The following is a 13,474-nucleotide window of genomic DNA, read 5'->3' as shown; positions in this document are numbered from 1 at the left end:
CCCTTCTCCAGCTCTCCCGACTTCATTCACTCTGTCCTTGTCTCTCTCTTGGTCTCTGGGCCTCGATCACCATCTCTCGCATTCTCTCTCCTTTTTTCTTTACCCACTTCCCTGCCCTCCTCCTATTTTGTTTCTTCCCCCCTTCTGTCTCTGTCTCTGTGTGTCTCTCGGTCACGGTCTCGGTCTCATCCCGTGCACCGTCTCTCTGTTTGGCTCCTGCCCAGAGAGCGAAAAGAGAAAACCCTTAATAAGGTCCGGAGGCCATCGTGCCCCCTCGGCTGGCCTGCGTTCTTCTCTCAGTGCTGCAGCTGCACTGCCCAAGGTTAGGCACCAAAAAGAACTGCCCGGGCCGACCACGAGGGCACTTGGGCCGTACCGTGAGGAAGAACCCGCGGGAGAAGCGGACCCTGGAGCGCCTGGCGCTCTTCGCGGCTCAGTTCGCGGATAATCGACTTGGCACCCTGAGAAGGAGAAGGGCTATACCCTTCTTAATTTCTGCCAACTCCTGTCACTGTACCTCCCCTTTCCTGCCCACAGCCTAACCCTTAAATGCCGGGGAGGGGGGAGCGGGAAGGGAGGGTTTGGTGTAGCCCCAAACTAGCTACTGATGAATTCGAGGTCCATCCCTGGCGGAGAGCCGGGGCAAATTATTAAACAGATGGTTTGTGTGCTTTTAGGGAATTGGCGATCACTGAAAGCCAGCATACGTAGACGACAAATAAGCCCTGCCAGGGTTTTGCTAACTTTTTGGAGGGACCGTAGACCTGTGATTTCATTAGCAGGGGGAACTGTGGGTAAGGAAATTCCCCCTACCAGTTTGCAAACCTTAAAGAGCTATAGATTTGTGAGCTAAGCGAAAAGCATTGTGGTGGATAGTGTGAATTTGGGAGCAGAATGAACACGGCTTCAATCTTGCCTCAGACTTTATTGCCTGGGCAAAACTTTAAGAGCCTTGAACCTCCGTTTTAAGAAGGAAGATGATAGTGCCTGCCTGGATAGGTTATGGGGATTGCATAAGGTAGGTGGCGCATTTATTTAACAAGCCTTCAAAATGCTACATAAATGTGAGCTAGTATATCAACAAGATTATAGGCTGCTCAATGAGGCAAATTCTTGAGACATTTTCAGATGCCTCATTGAAATTTAGATGTTCAGCATCTCTCCAGACATTTTTGTGCACAAGATGGAGGATTGTGGGCTTTAAGACAACCAACTCCACATCCATATACCCTTAAAGAATATCTATTAATGGATCAAAGCTACAGAGGTTTCTTGTGGCATGGTACAGTGCCATCTTCAACCCTGTTCTGTTCCACTTTTTTTTTTAATCAACAACTAAGGAGTTTTACAATTTTCCCGAATCCTCAAGAAGCAAGAACTTATCTTGGGCAGCTGGGTAGCTCAGTGGAGTCAGAGTCAGGCCTAGAGACAGGAGGTCCTAGGTTCAAACCCGGCCTCAGCCACTTCCCAGCTGTGTGACCCTGGGCAAGTCACTTGACCCCCATTGCCCACCCTTGCCACTCTTCCACCTATGAGACAATACACCGAAATTAAGGGTTTAAAAAAAAAAGAACTTATCTTATTAATATCCCTGTTCTAATGTTTTATAGCTTTGAGACATGAACCACTAATCTCTAAAAAATTAAAATCAAGTATCACTCAGAGGGAAATGGAGAGGCCCATTAAGCTGCAACTTATAAAGTCTTATGAACAACTGGAATAAAATCTCTAATAGATGAGTGTTAGAAAAAGTTGGGCTAATCACAGAATGGCAATAACAATAACCAACAGATAACCTTTGTACTCCATGAATATCTCAAGATATTCTGGAAGTTCCCCTTTGACTCACTGAAGTATATAGGCAAGAATTGTACAGTATCAGTTGGCAAGAATGGATAAAATTAGAGATCATTAGCTATTTGAATAACTGGGACTAAGATGACATTCAGTACTTGTCAAACTTGCCTGAGGATATGACAAAATTGGGTTTCAAAAGTAGGCAGGAACTAAAGAGTCAGTTGGGCAGCTAGCTAGGTGGCACAGTGGATAGAACACTGGGCTTGGGATCCAGAAGACTTATCATCATGAGTTCAAATCCAGCCTCAGACACTAGCTGTGTGATCCTGAGCAAGTCACTTAACTGTTTGCCTTAGTTCTGCATCTGTACAATGAACTAGAAAAGGAAATGGCAAACCACAACAGGATATTTGCCAAGAAAATCCCAAATGGAGTCAGATAGAGTCAGTCATGACTGTAGAAACAAATTAGTCCACAAGCATTTAAGCACCTTCAATGTGCTGGGTACTATGCTAAAGACCAAAAATACAAAGCAAGATAAAAGTCTCTGGTCTTAAGGAATTCTCTAATGGAAAAGATAACATGCAAATAACTATATACTAACTATATGCATAAATATAGGCATGCATGTATACACATGCATACATATACATGCATAGGCACATACATATATGTATACACACAGGATAAATTAGAGCTAATTTCCAAGTGAAGGCATTAAGAAGTATTAAGGAGATTGGGAAGACATTCAGAAGAAGGTAAGATTGTAGCTGAACTTGAAGGAAGCTAGAGGCAGAGATAAGGAGAAAGGGCATTCCGGAGCTGGGGGACAGCCAAGGGAAATTCCTGAAGCTGGGAGATGAATGTCTTGTTTAACAAACAACCAGGAGACCTTGGTCACTGGATTAAAGTTTGGGGGAGGGTTGTAAGGTATTTTGAAAGGTAAGGACCTGGTTATGAAGAGTTTTGAATGATGGAGAAGTTGGTGCCAGAGGTAATAGAAAGCCACTGGAGTTTATGGAGAAGGGAGTGATAGGGATCTGACAAATAAGTAGTAGTTGAACTAGAGTGAAAAGAAATTTGAGGCAGAGGGAGAATGAGACCACTACAGTAGTCCATATGTAATATGATAGAGGTAAAATCCACAGGAGTTGACAACAGATGAGAATGAGGATCTGAGGTTGTGCCCATGTGTGCCCTGTGTCTAAACCATGACCAAAAGCACTCTGCTCTATTTCATATGGTTTTCCCCCTAATTTGAAAACATTACATTATCAAAATATCCAAAACTATTCCTAGTTTCTTTGGTATGCCCAGCCAAGTCAAGAGATAGGACTCTGGCCACTAAGAATTATCAGAAAAACTCCCTAGAGTAATCCAGTTAACCTTTGACCAAGAAACATCTCAGAGGAAGATTGCCCTAGAGGTTAGATTCCTTCCTCAATTTCATTTCTTCAAAGCTAAGATAGCTACCCTCTCCCACCCCACCCCCCACCCCCCATTATTTGCTGGAGAAGGCAAACCCCCTACATTGCTTGCTGAGGAAGAATTAGGAAAGCCCTCACATTTCTGGGAAAGGTTAGCTTCCAATGTTGTTCAAGAAGGTAGGCCCCCCCACACTGTAGGGGTGGGGGGAGGGATGAGATGTTAAGGGAGAACTTTTCAGGGCTGCTCACCTTTGGTGTCTACCTGTCACTCAATTCTCACCTATGACTCCAAGAAACTGGAGCATGAACAGTGGCTATGCTCCGGTAAAACTCTCTCAGCAGACCAATAGGCCTCAAAACTCTCACTGAGTTAGGGGATTCCTACCCCAAGCACACGTAGACATCCCCTAGCAGAATGGGCAAATGAAAACAATTTGTTCCAATGGCTATGAAGGCAGCTGAAGTAGGCACTGTGGAGTGCCCAGAGCTTAGTCAGACATCAAAGAAGTCAAGGTCTTCCACAGCTTCCTGGGTCATCTCCAGTTTTCCTGACTTTTGTCTTGCAACTCGATTGTGATGACTCTGGAAGAAAGAGTAAGGCTGACAACTTTGTGCAACTCTACCTCACTTAAATATAATTCGTGTGCAAGTCAAGACATCAACCAGTGATGTCATTGTTCTCTTTGAATAGAAGGATGAAAAACAGCAGATGGCCTAAAGAAATCCCTTCAAGGGAATTGGTAAACCGCCACACCGTTGGGGAAATTCCCTTGGGGAAATTATGAGATCCAGAAGTAGCATCCCAATGGGAAACCTGGAAAAATTTCTCTTGCCATGAGACCAGGGAAATGTGCTGTTAAATTGATACACCTTTAGGGAAATTCTTATTGGCCTGGCACAGATTCCTATACAGGAGTGGAGGGGAGTGATTAAAAGACAGAACTCTCAAATTATGATAAAATATATAAAAATCCAAATGGGTCCCAAAATTGACTTGAAAAAGGAACTTCCCGTTATTGAGTGCAAGTTTTGGAAAACTATGCACAAACTTTTTCTTATCATTTTGTCTCTATTTTTATGCCTTTGTAAAATGCTCAGAAAAATCTTTGTCTTGTATCAAGTTTAGGGTTTGTAGATTCTGCTACCTTGAAAAATTTCTAAGGGGAAAATTAGTCAGCCATAAAGACTTCTGTAAAAAGCTACAGCTAGAGAGTTTAGAGTGCTAGAGTTCTGTAGTTTCATACTTGAAACAGTTCTCTCAGATTTGAATAATCTGATGCCAAACTCTCTGTCCCAGTAAGTAGGAACTAACTCCTACTTTTTAGAGGGAGATTGCAGCAAAAGAAAAACAAACTTGCAAGATACTTTCCCTCTGCATTTCAGCCCTGGCCAGGATGGTATTGCAAAGAAAAAAATCATATAATCAAAGAAAGGAAACCTTTTTCCTGGTTTGTAGAAATTTGTGACATTATAAAATGAAATTGGACACTGAATTTCCAATTGATATGTAATATCTTTACTGTAACTATCTAAATTATGGTAACTGCTAAAACATCTTAGTAGATTTTATAAATTTGCAGATTAAACATAAACAACTTTTCTCCTTTTCTGAAGGGAAGAATTTGGCATTGGGAAATGTCTGAGATAGGCTGATTCCATTGAGATAAGTAATAATAAGGAACTTAGTCCCTTCTTTTTGTCCTATCTGATAGGGCATTTAGCAGAAGCTTAACATATGTTGAAATCACTTAAGGAGTTTTGAGTACCATTCTATAGAATTTGTTTTAAGAAAAAATGGGAATTAAATTCTGTGAAATTTTCAAGGGTGAACAGCACTTAGATCACTTTTCCCCTAAAGATGGATAGAACTCTGAAGGGACTGCTAGGTGACTCAAGTTTATTGAGAGCCCAGCCTAGAGATGGGAGGTCCTAGGTTCAAATTTGATCTCAGACACTTCCTATCTGTGTGACCCTGGGCAACTCACCTAACCCCCATTGCCTAGTCCTTACCACTCTTCTGCCTATTTATTCTAAGATAGGAGGTCTGGGTTTAAAAAAAAGATTGATAGATCTATTATTATAGTATATGAAGGAAAGCAGCTAGTTTAAAAGGAATCCCAGAGTGAAGGGAGGAAAATAGGCATTTATTTTGCATTTCAGATTAATAGATGCCTCTTGTTAACCCTTTCTTCATCATGAATAAAAAGCTTTTTTAAATTGGGGAGCAACTTAAAAATTAGTAAAACTTAAGGAACAGAAGGGCAATTTAAATTGAAGAGAAGTCAACAAGGAGGGATTCTCTACCCCCTTCCCACCATAGCCAAGGCATAGAACCTGGATAGATATTCACAATGACAGGAAGGGAGGGGGGAGATGGGCAGGAACTAGGAATGTTTTTTGAAAAGGCTGAAGTAGAACTTTCAAATCTTTATAAAACAGAATAAATTGTTTAAATAAACTAGAAGCCAAATCACCAAAGAAACTGAGGAAGAAACCATGCATTTGTAAGTTCTTAAGAACCCTAAAGGGTAACTTTTGCAATTTATCCGAGTTGTGTAATTTTAGTTTGGGATATGATTAGAAACTAATACTCTGCCCCTTAAAAGACCAGTCTTTAGAATCTTCTAAAGCTCCAAAGCAAGAGTGAAGGGGATCAGGGATATGTGTATAAAATTAGGGTCTTGTCCAAAAAATTAATGACTCAAACAATCTTCATGGGAACAAGCTTTATTGAGAGAGGGAGGAAGGTGGTAGAATGCCTTGGTAGTGGAAAGGCATGGTGATGGCAAAAGTGTGGTAGTAGAAAGACCTGCTAATAGAAAGGCTCCGAGAGGTTTTCAGGAATGCTTTTTATCTCTATTAGTTACTAAAAAAGGGGTCATTTGGTTGGGCAGTTGTTGCCCTGCTATTCCCAAGCAACTGATGTCATTTTACCCATAGTTCACCTTGGTGGTTTTTTTTTTGGGGGGGGGGGAGGGGGTGGGAAGCAAACCACAGTGCAAATGGGATATTAATGATATGTTAAACACCACAGGGCAACTTTCAGTCAAATTTTGCTCTTTTCTGCACAGACTCTAAAGAAGGCAATGATTGTGGAAACTGAGCATTATTTGAACCTAATCCTATGTGCCTGGGAATCTGAACCCCTTAACCAAGGACTTGGGTTATGTGATGTAAAGAGTTTTCTCATAATTATAAATCTAAGCAACCCATATGTCTTCTCTGAAAGGTGGCCCCATACTAATCAACTAGTTATTGTTTCAATGTCCTTTTGTTTGTTTACAGCTACTTGAAAGGGTTTGTGAGATATTTCAAGAGGATGGGAATTTGAGGCTGCCACTTGGATTCTCTCCCTATCTTTCACTGGAAGTTAAAACTGAAAAGCCTTAGGGAAAGAGAGGGGTGGGGCTAGATTATGAAAATGAAAGGAACTGATTTGGCTCTCTCGGTGATGTTTGAAAGAAAATAAAAAGTTTATAGAAAGGTGAAAGTACTACTGAGAACCTTTGAAAGTGAGCTAATTGTTAACTCTGGATTTTAAATTTTAAAACACAAGTTAATAGTCCCAGGAAATTAAGATTTGGATTTTGTGGTTGTAAATCTAAATTTGATTTGGTCAAGATTTGTCCCTTAAATAAATTGTGAGGTGGTGCAATATTAATTATGGCACCTGATGCAAAGGAAAAAAATGCTAGAAAAAACATATGGATCAGAGAAATCTGAGATACACTCTGGTCTCAGAAATTTATGGCTGTGTGACCTTGAGCAAATTATCTTATCTCTGTTTACCTGTTTCCTGATCTATAAAGAGGAAAATAATAATATTCCCTACCTCCCAGGGTTGCAGTAAGGATGAAAATGATATAATGATTGTAAAATGCTTGGCATGGTAAGTGATATATAAATTATAACTATTGTTATTGCTAAATAGTAATAATAAAAAATGAAAAAATATTGTTATTAATTCCTTGACTATATAATGTGATGATTCTATATGGAATGAGTGGTTCAATATGGAACAATTACATTTCTTTTAAATTTAACGTGGTTCTTCCATGCTAGATTTTTTCTGTATTGGGTTTTATACAAGATAATTTGGAAATGCATTCTGTTGAATTGATGTCATCTGACTGGTAACATGTTTTATTTCATGTTTTAAATATGTGATATTGTATATGATACCATGTTTCTAGAGTTTTTTCTTATGTTATAAAATCTGAGAAACCAGTCTATCAGAAATGTAGATAGAAGGGAGCAGCTGGGTAGCTTAGAGGACTGAGAGTCAGGCCAGAGATAGGAGATCCTAAGTTAAAATCTGGCCTCAGATACTTCCTGGACAAGTCATTTAACCCCTCACTGCCTAGCCCTTCCCACTCTTCTGCCTTGGAACCAATACATGGCATTGATTCTAAGACAGAAAGTAAGGGTTTAAAAAAAGAAAAGGAAATAAATACAGATAGAAAAACAAAAAATTTTTAAATCTGGATGCTCTTAAATCATGAATTGATTTGCTAAAAGAATGTGTCTGAAAAATATATATTTGACCTGTTTAATACTTAACTCAAGACCTAGATTATGTTGACCAGAAACCCAGTCAGATCCAAAGACTGATGCAAGGAGTTTTCTCACACTTGTACAACTAAAACAGCTCATATGTTCTCTCTGAAAATTGGTCTTGTACTGAAAGGTCAGTAACTATTTCCTTGTTCCTTTGATTGAATAAAGACACTTGAGAAGAAGTGAGACACCTTTTTTTCTGATTTCAGGGAATTGTATCTGTCTGCTCTCCCCCTCCCAATTTAGAAAGTCCCTATTCTTTCCTCCAGTTAGAAATCATTATCAGCTAATCTGGTATCCTAGTTTATATTCTGCTAATTGTTTTCTTTCAGTGCAGAAAAATCTGTCCCCCCTGTATTTGGGGTTCAGTGCCAAGCTGAAGAGGCCTCATCCTATTTGTTATGCAACTGGCATTCATTGCTTAATAAATCAATATGCTTGGAAATCCAACTTTTGTTATTTACAACAAATAACCTCAATCATTTCAGATTTTACTATCACAGTAAAGAGAATAAAACTGAAAAACTTTCTAAGAAGCAGATGTGTATGAATGAAAATACATTAGGATTCAAGAAAAATAAAGTCTTTGTAGTTGAAAATAACACTGTACTATGATGGAATTGGGCTCAAATATATCAACTCTATAATGCATGATGGAAAAAAGAGTAAAAAAGAAGAATTTTCTTTGGCAGCCAAACAAAATGATATTTCAGGGTTCATTAACTGCCCCGGTATCTAGGATGAGATACAGAAGAGATCGTTATTTTACGCTTCTGTCAGATCACACTGGAATTTTAAGAAGTAAATTGACAAGCTGAAGTTATCTTGAGGGGGCGCCATGATGAGGCGACCAGCATTGGGCCCACCAGAGAACAGCTGAAGGAACTGAGTTATATGTCATCTAAACAATAAAAAACTTGAAAGAGAATGTGAATGGTCTGTCATGGGGAAAAGGTGATAACTTGCATAGCTCTCAGGGGCAGATCTAGGATCACAGGACAGAAGTCTCAGGGGAAGCAGATTGTTGCACAGTATGAGGAAGAACTTTATAAACAATTAGAGCTACAGTGTGATAGACTGTCTTGAGATGTAGTAAGCTCCCCATTATTTAGGAGTATTCAAGCAGAGATGGGGTCATATGAGGCAGTGTGGACTAATGGAAAGAGTGCTAGACCTACAATCAGAGATTTAAAATCTAACTCTGAAACTTACCAGCTGGTGATCCTGGACAAATCACAACTATGAGCCTCAATTTCTTCATCTATAAAATGAGGATAATACAGACACTACCTTCCAGGATTCTCCTATGGATCAGCTCAGAATTTTGGAAAGCAGCTTGCAAACTTTAAAGCATAATTGAAATGCCAGCTGCTATTATCAGAGATTCCTGTGTGACATAGAAAGTTGGACTGAATTATCAACCCTTAAGAATCTGACTCTAAAGGAGCCTCCTTCCAAGGAAAGAGGCAGAGACACTGAACCAACAGAACTTGTCTGTCCTGTTGTTCCCATCCAGGGTCAAGCAATCCCAAAGGAAAGCAAAGCAGACCATGACTGCTTCTTCCCCTAAGGTGACGGAGAACTAATCACCACACTGCTGGACAAAATGCCTTGAAAACTGATTTTTTTTTTAAACCCTTAACTTCTGTGTATTGGCTCATAGGTGGAAGAGTGGTAAGGGTAGGCAGTGGGGGTCAAGTGACTTGCCCAGGGTCACACAGCTGGGAAGTGTCTGAGGCCGGATTTGAACCTAGGACCTCCTGTCTCTAGGCCTGACTCTCAATCCACTGAGCTACCCAGCTGCCCCCTTGAAAACCAGTTTTTAAACCAGAATCTCCAACACCAGTCTAAAGATGTTGAGAACTGACATGACTAGGAGCGATAACAAATCACAGCTACGCCAAACGCTGTTAAAAATACATTTATCGTCAAAATATATTACACTTGTCAGGGAGGTAAAGTATCTACAGTGCGGGAGATGAGCGGGCTGAGAACGTCCGCTTCACCAGCATTTCCAAGTCCTCGTTCGGCTGGCGAAGGTTCTTTGGCCAGGTCCAGGCTGTCCCATCCTCTTTGTGGATGTATGTGGAGGGAGGAGCAGGCATGGGCATCCCTGAGCTCATAGGAGAGCACAGGGGCCCCAAACAAGCTCCAGAAAAGGCCCCCGAGGCTGGTCTAGCTCCTGCAAACCTGCCAACTTGCTCTGCAGGGACTCCAAGTGTTTAATAAAGTGACATCTGATCTTTGCGTGACCAGCCGCCCAAGCTAGCCGGGTGGCTCTAGGATGAGCAAGGTGAACACAAAAAGGAGCTAATAGTATTTATTGGGGTTGTTTTCAACCTCTTTCCCTCTTTTTTTTTTTTTTTAAAAAAAAGGAAACTGTAAAGAACTATTTATATATGTATATTAAATAAACAATGGAACATTGAATATCAGTTCTACTGGCTAGTTTTCCTCAGACCGTGATACCCAACGTTCTTTATCATTCAAAGTGTTGGTGTGCTGACAACAAGGGCTAGAAATGGAAGCTGTGCTCGGAAATCGGTCAACTGGCATCCTGGCTCCCAAAGGGACTCCCTAGAAGGAGCCCAAAGGGATCTCTGAGCTGAAACAGCTAGGGAGGAGGTGTGTGTGTGTGTGTGTGTGTGTGTGTGTGTGTGTGTGTGTGTGTGTCCCTCAGGAGATGCTGAATCCTCACACAAGGAACTGGTTGATGAAGTCCTGAGCCTTCTTCTTCTCTGTCACATCTGGCTTTTGGTGACCAGCTGGGGAACGGAGCAGCAAGCTGCCAAATGTGCTAGCTGCATAAAAAAACAAAACAAAACAAAAAACAATTGCTTTGGTACAAGGAGGCTTTGCCTGATGTTGTGTTGTTCTAGGCTCCGAGAAGGGCACAAAAGCAACATTTGTCATTGTTCACAGTAAAAACGTATGAAAGATATTTCAGGAAGGGTATATTTTGCCCCAGTTAAATCCTGAGAAGACCTTAGAACTTGGCCCACTTCCCTGACCACAAATGAGCCCCTCAGGATGCATAGATACAGTGATGCTCACCTAAAATTTTCTCATCCAAATGGTTCTTCCCTGAATTGTATAGTAACTCTCTCAGAAATGCCATCAAATAATTGAAGACATTTTTGTGGCAAGTGGGGAGAGTAGAGATGATCTAGAAGAAGGAGGAAAACTTTGTTAGTTTATTTTTTATTAAAAGGTAGTTCAGGGGGCAGCTGGGTGGCTCAGTAGATTGAAAGCCAGGCCCGGACACGGGAGATGCTGGGTTCCAAACCTGGCCTCTGACACTTCCTGACTGTGTGACCCTGGGCAAGTCACTTAACTCCCATGGCCCAGCCCTTATCACTCTTCTGCCTTAAAACCAATACACAATATTGATTCTAAAGACAGAAGGTAAGAGTTTAAAAAAAAAAAGACAAAAAAAGTTTTCAAAAATAGATAGTTCAGAGGGCAGTTAGGTAGCTCAGTGGATTGAGAGCCAGACCCAGGGATGGGAAGTCCTGGGTTCAAATCTAGGCTCAGACATTTCCCAGTTGTGTGACCCTGGGCAAGACACTTAACACCCATTGCCTAGCCTTATGGATCTTTTGCCTTGAAACCAATATATAGTATTGATTGCAAGATGAAGAGTAAGGGTTTTTTAAAATTTAGAAATTAAAAACAAAGAAAAAAAAAGGGTAGCTCAATGCTCAATTCTTCCAGTTGTCAATAGAGCAACACCTGAGTCAAATTTTTAGGCAATAAAGCCTCGAATTTTAGTTTCTGAGATGACAATGGTTCTCTATCCACTGAGCCACCTAGCTAGCTGCCCCTTCTCCTTTATTTCTAATTCTCCTCTTGATAAGAGCTCTAATATCATTGGTCTTTTATCTATTTATTTTTTAAAACCTGTGCCTTCCATCTTAGAATCAATACTGCGTATTGGTTCTAATGCAGAAGAGTGGTAAGGACTAGGCAATGGGGATTAAATGACTTGCCCAGGGTCACACAGCTAGGAAGTGTCTGCAGTCACATTTGAATCCAGAACCTCCCATCTCTGAGCCTGGCTCTCAATCCACCCAGATGGCCCCATCACTGGCCTTTTAAATGCTTGCTCCTGGATAGAGGAAAAGGGAAAGGGGAGCACCCAGAATTAGACAAGCAAATTTCCCTGTTTAAAAAAAACCACTATGTAATCTTACTAAATTCATCTGTTATCGGTGCCCTCCTTAAACACACAAATGACTTTCACAAAGTACTCAATAATACTGTTGAATGGAGGAATAATTTACATGGGATACGCTAGGAAAATAGTCAATAGGCTCAAGTGAAATGGAAAGGGATCAGCTATTCTTATTTTTTTTAGGGATCATTATTAGGGATTAAAGATTACTATTATTTTAGGGATTTTTTTTACAGCCTCAATTTCTTGAGGATAACAGAAAGGCAAAGGAGAAAGTGATCAGACAGAGGCTCGCCCTATTCATGTACAGGGAGATGCTGGATGTCTACTTGTTGAAACTATTGCAGTAGAAGGAATACTTATTCAAGTAAGAGTTAGATTACCTTACCCCAAAGGGCATTTTCTTTTTTGTTTCCTTTTTTCTTTTTTAAACCCTTCACTTCTGTCAGTATTAATTCAAAGACAGAAGAGTGGCAAGGACTAGACAATCAGAGTCAAATGACTTATCCAGGATCACACAGCTAGGAAGTATCTGAGACCAGATTTGAACCCAGATCCTCCAAACTCCAGGCCTGGCACTTTATGCACTGTGCTACCTAGCTGCCCCTTCAGAAGGCATTTTAAACCCACATACCTATGATTCTGTGAGGTGAGAGGATTTTTTTTTAGAAATTTTTATCACTAGCTTTTGTTTTCACACCACCTGTTTTTCCTACTCTATCCTTCTACCCAGAATTATCACTTGTAATGAAGAAAAAAATTCTGCAAAGCTAACCAATGTAATTTTTTTAAACCCTTACCTTCCATCTTGGAGTCAATACTGTGTATTGGCTCCAAGGCAGAAGAGTGGTAAGGGTAGACAATGGGGGTCAAGTGACTTGCCCAGGGTCACACAGCTGGGAAGTATCTGAGGTCAAATTTTAACCCAGGACCTCCTGTCTCTAGGCCTGACTCTCAATCCACTGAGCTACCCAGCTGCCCCCTAACCAATGTAATTTTAAAAGTCTGACATTATATAAACTGTTCCACACTCCTGGTCCCCCACCTCTGAAATAAAGCAGGGCAAGGTATCTTCTCTGATTTCTTTTTTTAGAGGTAAGCTTGGGATCTATTTTACCTACTGAATTTAATTCACTAAAGCCTTGGTAGCTTCAGCCATCATTCCTGACAATAATTCTAGGCCTCAGTTTTATCTTTAAAACGTTGGTCCCACCTAAATCTACCATCCTGTGACCATATCCATCTGCTTTAATTCCAATGCTTGATCTAAAACTACTCCCACACTCTGCTCTCAGGGCCAAATTCTCCATCAAGCATTACATGAATTTTTTTTCTTCCCTGCACCCAGTTATGGACACAGGATTGATTTTTGCTTTTTAAAAAATTTTTTAAATCTATTTTCAATTACATGTAGAAACCATTTTTGACAATTGTTACCTGACATTTTGTGATTTGGATTCTTTCCCTCTTTCTCTCCTCCCCCCTATTACCTCACCAAGCAGTAATAGTCTGATGTAGG

General features: G+C 40.6%; 1 protein-coding gene across 1 annotated transcript in view; it reads right to left on the bottom strand.

Annotated features, from left to right (window-relative positions):
* Positions 1–10,432: 10,432 nt before the first annotated feature.
* The window catches only part of INPP5B (inositol polyphosphate-5-phosphatase B), a 73,004-nt gene continuing 69,962 nt past the window's right edge, over positions 10,433–13,474 (bottom strand). Inside the window, 2 exon segments of the mRNA XM_044668045.1 lie at positions 10,433–10,582; positions 10,836–10,947. Of these exon segments, the coding sequence (XP_044523980.1) occupies positions 10,476–10,582; positions 10,836–10,947 (219 nt within the window). The 3' untranslated portion in view covers positions 10,433–10,475.

This window comes from Gracilinanus agilis, chromosome 3 (genome assembly GCF_016433145.1).
Source record: "Gracilinanus agilis isolate LMUSP501 chromosome 3, AgileGrace, whole genome shotgun sequence".
Classification (NCBI taxonomy): Eukaryota; Metazoa; Chordata; class Mammalia; order Didelphimorphia; family Didelphidae; genus Gracilinanus; species Gracilinanus agilis.
Note: the sequence above shows the minus strand (reverse complement) of the source record. Positions and strands in the feature narration are given on the sequence as shown.